The 9,483-nt window shown below is 32.2% G+C and overlaps 1 protein-coding gene and 1 pseudogene across 1 annotated transcript; one reads left to right on the forward strand and one right to left on the reverse strand.

Annotated features, from left to right (window-relative positions):
• The first annotated feature begins 1,649 nt into the window (after nucleotides 1-1,649).
• LOC129884086 (S-adenosyl-L-methionine:benzoic acid/salicylic acid carboxyl methyltransferase 2-like) lies at nucleotides 1,650-4,035 on the forward strand (annotated as a pseudogene).
• A 368-nt stretch (nucleotides 4,036-4,403) lies between these two features.
• On the reverse strand, nucleotides 4,404-5,714 carry LOC129885130 (aspartic proteinase CDR1-like). Its single transcript, XM_055959336.1, has one exon. The coding sequence runs from the start codon at nucleotides 5,712-5,714 to the stop codon at nucleotides 4,404-4,406; it is 1,311 nt and encodes a 436-aa protein (XP_055815311.1).
• Nucleotides 5,715-9,483: the final 3,769 nt, after the last annotated feature.

Genomic DNA, 9,483 nt, shown 5'->3' on the forward strand with positions numbered 1-9,483 from the left:
CTTTTCGGGTTCCTTTTTCTCTCCCCTAATGACGGAAAGATTGTTTCATTAAACCGACAATCTGTAAATCGAGCAGTGAATAAGTATCTAGTCAACGGTTCAAGGTATCGAATTATGGAGGGTGAGCAAACCCAATATATATGCCCAACCTTCGTTGAGGGCCCATTTTTGTACATTGTGGTGGTGCTACAGGCACATATACTGCACAATCAAAAATTCGTAGATGGACTATATTTGGCTCATGACCAAATACTAATTATGATGGAGAGTATTTATTATAATGTGTTGGTCTTAGACGTACAAGTGTGTTTGCATGTAAGATAGCATGACCACAAACAATAATGGGTAATTTTATTTTTATTGGTAGTTGTCTTGCTATCAATTATAGGCGCTTAATAAATGACTTTGTAAGACCATTTTAAGTATGGATATAAGCAACAGGATGTTCAATTTTTATCTCAATTGATTAGCAATAATCATCAAAAGCTTAGGATGTAAATTCTCCAACATTATCAAGTCTAATGGCCTTAATTGGATAATCTGGGATTGTGCCCTTAATCTTATTATTTGTGCTAACAACTTCACAAATGCTAGGTTGCGAGATGATAAGAGTCACACATGAGACCACCTAGACGATGCATCTATTAGGACCATAAAATATTTAAACAATCCACTAGTTGGATGAATATGTCCACATATATCTCCATGTATACGCTCTAAAAAGTCAGGAGATTTGATGCCAACCTTCTGGATCGATGGTTAGGCAATTAATTTGCCTTGATAACAAGCAGCACATGAAAATTCATCATTCGTAAGAATCTTATGGTTCTTTAACGGATGTCCAGTTGAATTTTCAAGAATTTATCTCATCATTATTAATCCAGGATGACATATTCGATCATGACATAGCACAAATATATTTAGATTAGTAAACTTTTGGTTTACAATCATATGTGCTTCAATTGCACTAATTTTTGCATAATATAGGCCAAACAACAAAGTTGGTAATTTTTTTAAAATATATTTCAGGCCTGAGACACTCTTGGTTATACTAAGGTATTCAATATTCATTTTATTTAGTGTCTCAACATGATATCCCTTTCTTCGAATATCTTTAAAACTTACAAGTTTCTTGGGGATTTAGAAGAGAATAGTGCATCTTCTATAACAATTTTTGCCCCCTTAAGCAGAAATATAGTAGCTCTTCCGGAGCCTTCAATCATTTTTGAATTACCATAAATTGTAGTAACATTTGTTTTTCTTCTAAGCAAGTCGGAAAAATATTTCTCGTCTTTAAAAATCGCATGAGTTGTTCCACTATCAATTACACAAATATCCTCGTGATTGATCATTGATCCAAATAAAATTTGAGGCATATTCATATTTTTCTTCAAAAAGAAATAAAGTAAATATTATAATTAGAACATAGTCCATTACAAAAAATTTATTTATTTATACTGATTAGAAAAATACAAACATATCATTTAGTACGGACAAATAAAAAAAAATTCTTTAAATATTATTAGGCTTATCAATATTCATATTGTCGTCTGAAAGATTAAAGATATCAGCTACATCAAGGTGCATACGCTCAATATTATCTTCAGAGATAAATTTTGTCTCTAGATTATTTTCTGCTCTATTCAAGGATGCCTGATATAGCTGAACCAGACGTTAACCGGCAAGTCCGCGACCAGTGTCCCACACCTCCACATCTATGACATATACTTTCTGAATTTTTCATTGGTAAAGCTTCTGGGTTTTCATTCTTCTTTTTATACTGATCATTTTTCGGTGCCAGTCGAGCATCATGATTATAATTTTTTCTTCGACCATGACCACGACCATGACCATGACTGGGGCAATTGCCTCTTTCTCGTTGTTTTAATTTGCCTGATTTATTTGAGGGAGTGGCAAAGAACCAACGGATAAACTATCATAATTTTTCATTAATAATTCATTGTGGCGTTCAGCAATCAGAAGGTGAGAAAGTAATTCAGAATATTTATTTAAACCCTTTTTGCGATATTGCTGCTGCAAGAGTATATTCGTGGGTGGAAATGTGGAGTATGTTTTTTTCAGTTTATCTTGCTTAGTGATTTCTTCTCCGTATAAATTTAACTGAGCTATAATTCTAAACAAAGCAGAATTATATTCATTTATATTTTTGAAATCTATTAATCTCAGATTTAGTCAATCATGATGTGCTTGTGAAAGCATCACCAACTTTAGGTGGTCATATTTTTCTTTTAAATTTTTTCACAATTTAAGAAGATCTTTTAATGTGAGATATTGTAATTTTAATCCTTCGTCAAGATGGTGGCGGAGAAATATCATGGCTTTGGCATGATCTTGACTAGATGTCGTATTTTTATCTTTGATGGTGTCTGCTAGACCCATTGATTCGAGATGTATTTCGGCATCTAGTGCCCATGATGACTAGCTTTTTTCAGAAATATCAAGGAAAATACTAGACATTTTAAGAAAATACAATTCTTACCCTTTTTGTTATCTTCTAAAAATATAGCTCAAAGCGACGGAGGCTCGTACTGATAACGTGTTATAAAATAAACTAATTTTACAAATTAATTAAAAGAGAGATAGTGAGGAAAAGGGAGAAAGAGAGGATCTGTATCTATGCATATCGTTACATTACTGAAGAGGGCTATATTTATAGCCAAAAAAAGGAGTAAAAACCAAGTGGGCAACTTGCCTACTTTTAAGTGGGGCCCACTTAGAAAATAACATCACTACACTTTGCAAACAAAATATCCATATTCTCTCTTTTTCATGCTCGCATACTAATTTAAAGCTCTTAATAGATTTTTATAATTTCTAATTGATTTTCAATATTAACACACTTTTTGACCAAAAGAAAAGAAATAACACACTATGCATATCTCTTTTTTTAAAGTTTTATATATTATTTATCGAATTACATTGTGTGTACTTTTCAACTATATATTTATCATTTTACATATTAATTTATTGATGTTGTTCAACATCTTAATTATTATTATTATTATTGAGTACTAAAAATATATTATTCTTAAAAAAATGTAAATATTGAATTATTAATATCATAATATTTTTTATTTTCTTTATCAATTTCAAAAAAAAAATATTATGATATTAATAATTCATTACTTACAAATTTTTAAAGAAACTTATTTTTTGGGGGTATTAATTTAAAAGAAACAATAGAAAGTTTAAAATAAAGTAGGACACTGCAAAGTGAAAGGTAAAAAAATGATATATTTTTAAAAAGGTTCAACGATGTAGAGAAAAATGAGAAGAAATATTAAAAGGACAAATAAGGAGGTTAAAATTTAGTTGGCATCTGCTTTAATTTTCGTTTGCTTATTTCTTTATATGTTGAACCCCTAAATTGAAGTCCTGCATCCGCCACTGCTCCCAACTCATTCAAACTATTCATGAAGAATGTAAAAACAATGGCCAACAATTGCCGGAATTTCATGTTTTCTTGAATGATCTTCCTGGTAATGATTTTAATACCATTTTTCGATTGTTGCAAACATTCCATCAAGACTTGGTGAAACAGAATATGGGTTTCTTTGATCCTCCAAATTGTTTTGTCGCGGGAGTTGCTGGTTCCTTCTATCCTAAACTTTTTCCTTCCAAAAAAATGCATTTTGTTCACTCTTCTTACAGTTTCACTGGTTTTCTCAGGTATGTTTCACGCCCACACAAATATAAATTTTTATTTTTCGAACTCATTTTTCAGATTCCACTTGTGAAATTAGACTGGTATGTTGTCGTATTTAATTTTGGATGATATATAGGTGCCTGAAGATGGAATTAAGAATAACAAAGGGACTATTTATTCAGCAAGTACAAGCCCATCAAGTGTATTCTGAGCAATATGAAAGGGATTTTGTGGCTTTTCTCAAGTATCGCTCAGAGGAATTGGTGAAAGGTAGGCGTATGGTATTAACCATGCCTGCCAGAGAAAATGAACATCACTTAAGCAAAATTGGAGCCTTTGGCCATCGCGCTCAAAGACTTGGTTGGTAAAACCAAATTAGTCATATTGAAATTTGTAATTTAAAACACATGGCATGACATTTTTACGACTATATACAAAAATGGTCTTGAATGGGTCGATAAAAGAAGAGAAAGTGGATCAATTAGTGTAATTAATTTGCTTATACGGAGCCGTATGTTTTTTTACTTTTCCCTTTCGGAGAGTAATTACCGAAGTTATTATTTTTGTTATTAAATTTGTGATAATTAAGTCTCAAAATGGGACAAATTAGAAAACTTTCAGTAAGTAAGTTTGTAATAAATTCATATGATTTATGTGTGTATTGAAGAATCCAATATCATACTTTTAGATATATATAAATATATATCGAACATCCACATGATACATATAAACCATGTTACAATTTGGCACAATTTTGGGGTTTAAAAGAAACAGTTTTCTTGTCAAGATCATAGGCAACAAAGAAATTAGTTTGTGCTATATTGCCAAATATAGGCAAATGTTTTGTTGGGGCAAAAGCAAGGCAAATAACGTCATATCCGATATTAACAAAACTATTTATCGCCTCCAACTCCAACTTTGCATTTTGAAATTCAAATGTTACCAGTGGAACATCTGAAACACGCAAGCCTCGATAGCACAAGTGAAAGAATCGTGTTGTGTTGCTTCTTAGGGGCTTCAATTTTATTTCCCCCTTCATTATTGTCTTCATCTCTGAATACATATATTTTGGTAAAAAAGTAATTGTGGTCCCCGAATCTATAGCAATCTTCCCTCCATCGTGAACATTTTTTGATGTGTTATGAAATCGAATTATTTTATTCCCAATGGAAATTCCTAATAACTTTAGGAAATAATAAACTTTTGGAGGTTTTAAAAATAATGGAGTTGTAACCATATGCTTACTTGAAGAAATTAAAGCTTTTTCTCCAAAACTCAATCTGCTAGACACATTCAATTGGAAGAATGGGACTAAACAATATGAAAATTTATGCCCAAATGTTAAATTAATTTGGGACACAAGTGAATATGGTGAAGCACCAAGACCAATAATTCCAGTTGTCTCAACATCACGTATACTGATATTATTTCTCCTTCCACAACCAAAAGTTATGTTGGGGAAGGACAATCTCATTCGACGAGTAATATTCGTTGCATCGTCGAATGTGAATGTATCACTCGCTAGATCACCAAAACTGAACGATTGATCGTTATACCCTGCATAATATGAACACGTCTTTTTTTTGCTATCGCAAGTGCTTCCAGGAAGATTCTTGCATCTAGTAGAGTTACAAGAAATTAGTCTATAAGTAGACGAATTTTTTGGATTAAAAATTGGACTTTCTTGTTTGTAGCAATGGATACAAGGTTGGCATTGTATCCATATAAGATCACTACCAGTGTCAACCACAGCTAGTTTGGCACTTGGTTTCGTACCAATTGAAATTTTTGTGAGATATACTCCGTTTATATCAGGAATTATAGAGGTTGATAATTGAGAATTTGACCATAAGAAACTTGCTCGATTGATGGAATGTTGTAACGCGTTGTACATTAGTTGCCTTTGATTTAAGGCAGGGTTATAGAATGGTGATTTTGGTGAGTCGCGATGAATGAGTTCAATGCTAAAACCATCATTTTTGGATTGCACAAAATAAGAGAGACTTGATGTTGCAAGATAGAGTAAGATGAAATAATGGAGATTCATGATTTGTTTTTCTGTGATGGAGTTTCAAAAATCTCACAGGTTTAATTTGTATATATATATATGAAGAAATTAAAAGTGTAGATACAATTCCTGTGAATTATTAATTATGCTCTAGTCCAACATCAATTAAGTTTTCCTTCGTAGTTAATTTTAAATATTTATGTTGACTCGTCTTAGTTTCAATTATTGCATGGATTACTTCATATTGAAAAAAGCATCTAATGGAAAATTTCATAAATCTATGAAATTTGATAATCTTATCCTCATAATAATAAGGTGAGCTATCCCATCTTATTGTTGTTTGAAAAAAAGGCCCAACTTAGAAACTCTATTTTTTAACTTGGTTAAAATGTAAGAATATATATTTAAAATAGTTTTCAATTTTTTCATGTTCGATTGGTTAAAATATTTTAAAATTTCTTTTTTAAGAAAATAAGTTTTTTTTAAAAAAAAATGACACGAGGGGCTGCTCACTCTCTCCACCTTCATTCCTGAGAATTGAGATTGTGAGTTCAAAGTTACGGAAGAATTTTTTTTTTTAAAAAAAGTGAGAGCTCCTTGGAAGGATAAAAAGCAAATCACAAGACTTATGATTGATTTTTTGGGAATCAAATCCATATACATTTAGTGTTACAATCAATTCCACTGGAATGCATGATAAATCAAATTCAAATTCAAATTCTGTTATTGGTGTTCAAGATTCCAATCCGTTTTGTGGTTTCATTTTATAAATGATTGTACCCCCATCAATCAAATAATTCAATGTAAACAATATTTGTAACATGCCACTTTATTACGGTGATTATATCTCTAATGGATCTTAATTGTTTTCTAGTATATATTTAAAATCTACTTAAAATAGTCAGCTCCAGATTATATGAAACCATTACGTTTCATGTCTAAATGTGAATTTCTTGCCTTGACATCAGTTTTTTTTGTATGATGAATGTTTTATTTTGCCAATTTAAATGTATACAAGTGTAATAGTAGAAATTAAATGTGGAATGAAAAAATTAATTAGTTTTGGGAAATTCTATGAAAATATGAGTTTTAGGAGGTTTTTGAGTTTAAAGGCTTAAAAGTGTTCAAAAATGGTATTTAGGACCAATCGGAGCTACAGATTTCGGAATGGAATTCTGTCGATTTCAGCGGCTCCGGAATGTGGACTTTGGTCTAGGAGAGCTTATGAAATCAAAATTAGAGTTGTAATGAAGATTTGAGGTCTTGAGTTGAGAATTTGATGAATTTTAGGTCAAGGTTTGACTTTAGTCAATTTTTGGAGTTTCGATGCTCGGAATAGAATTTCGACGACTCCATTGGATTCGGGGATGATATTAGGTCTAGCGGTGCTCAGGGTTGAATTTTTGGAGGTCCTAAGTTCGTGTTGGGGATTTGAGGTTCAAAGTTAGTTTGGTTGCGACTTATTGGATTTCGGGTCAAGGAGACCTCGAATTTGAATTCTGATGGTTTTATTGAGTTCGGAATTTCAAAATTAGCATGGTAGCATATAAGGTTTGATTGTACGGGATTCTGAACGAATCCCAAGGATCGATTCGAAGACTTGGTGAAATTTTCAATGTGCTGTGTTCTGGTGTGGTGGCGATCGCTAGAGACCCATCGCTTTCGTGATATCCACTTTAGTGAAGGCTATCACGCTCCGAGAGGGTACCCTAGGCGTGGCCGGCACTCAGAAACCATTTCTGGCTTTCGAGAGAACCACTTGGTCTCATTTCTTATTTATTCATCAGCGGAAGACTTAAGAATACTAATGTGGGCTTGTCATAATCAAAGGAAAAATAGATAATTCTTATAAGAAGTAGTTTCTAAGGAGAACTACTCCGATTACATCATCAGACTCTGTCTATGAAGCCTCTAATACTCTTAGATGGTGCCAATGACATGTCCATGGCTACCTCAAAAGAAACATCACACTCAACAATAATAAAAGGATAAGGAGTTCCTTCGAATACAAGAAGGACTCACCAAATAGCTGAAAAGAAATGATCTTCAACGATGCGCCTGTTGAGGATCTCTAACACCTATATCTGCATCATAAAATAATGCAGGTCGAATGACGTCAGTACGTGGAATGTACGAGTATGTAAAATGGCAGAAAGGTAAGGACAGATATCAAGAAACTCCTCTCAAGAAAACTCAGCTCAGAACTCAACATCATCTCAACATGAATATGTAATACAAGTTTAAAATATAATAATAAAAATAATAGTAATAAGCAATGCTTACTCAGTTGGGAGTTTCTCTAACCGACAACCATCACTTATGAGTTAGCGATGATACAACGAAGCGATGTCGTTGCCACATCCATCCAATACCTTGCCAGGGTAAAGGACATCACCATCTTGGATCCACTCATCAAAGTCCTCTTTTTGGGACTTAAGAGGCATAGCCTCCATCCTACGCCGGCTACGTAGTTCTGGGGTTTGAGTCAATTAAACTCTTACCCAACTCGGTGCTCAATACTACTCCCAAAATATGTGCTCATATTAAACTCATCATCTAGTCTCATTGGACTTTAATTTAAATCATCAAACTCATCTCATTTCATGTTCATCAATCATTATACTTCCAAAAACATCATTTACATCTCATCAAAACATCTTTCTCAAAATATCATTTTTTCAAATTCATTCAAATTCAACTCTTTTGCTCTTTCAAAACTCAATAAAATAAATATATAGTATTAATTCATATAACTTTCTTTTTATCAATGAAAATAATAAAAAGCCAACATCTTTACTCAAAACATGTGTAAAAATATTCATGAACATCAAATCAATTAAGATTCATGGGAATTTTAGCCATGAATAATAATTCCAATAATATGAGAGATAATAATAATAATAATAATATTAATGCATAAATATATCAAACTCAATAGAAGAAGAATTATTTCATCTAGAATTCAAGATTTGGATAAAACTCAACTATAACTCAATTATAATGAATTTAAATATTGGGCGCATGGACGAACTCAATCCAATGCTATGAAAGCCTTGCATACCTTAAATCCGAAGGTTTACTCCGAATTGGAACACTCTTGGACTCCTAGCCTTTTCTTCTCGTCGGAGCGTTTTGTGTACTACCCGGAGTATAAGAATCACCGGAGTAGTATTTTTATACTACTAAAACTAAAACTATATTTGAGAAGAAGTATATAGAGAGAACAAATGCTTAAGAAAGCTTGATGAATAAAATGAGGAAATAAGGTGGGTATTTATAGGTGGGAAAGAGGGACCTAACATTAAATAAAATAATTATAAAGAAAATCTGAAAATTTAATGGAATATATTGATGTCATAGATGATGTTAAATGAAAGACAATTTATGTCATGAATGATGTCAAATGTATCTAGATCTTTCCATGGTAGGTAAGATGAGTTCTTTTTAACAGAATACTCTTTTTTGGAGCTGCGTTTGAATAAGATAAATTCCTTATTAGGATTTGGTATCTTCATAAGAATTGTAGATATGGAAGTCTAGTTTCATATAATTTAAGAATCAACCAATTTGGAGCAACCTACAGTGAGATATGAATTTTCTTCTATAAACACTCAATTCCGTCACAGCACTATATCTTGCAAAGATTAATTTATTTGATCTACTTATACTCTGAATCTTAAGATATGTTGTTCATAAAAGTTGTAGGTAATGATGTTATGGTTACTCAGAAATTTGAATCACCTAATTTGAACCGATCTATGAAAAGTTATGCCCAAAATACAGAGGCTATATTATTTTCGTCGAGAAT

The sequence above is a fragment of the Solanum dulcamara genome, chromosome 4, assembly GCF_947179165.1.
Source record: "Solanum dulcamara chromosome 4, daSolDulc1.2, whole genome shotgun sequence".
Classification (NCBI taxonomy): Eukaryota; Viridiplantae; Streptophyta; class Magnoliopsida; order Solanales; family Solanaceae; genus Solanum; species Solanum dulcamara.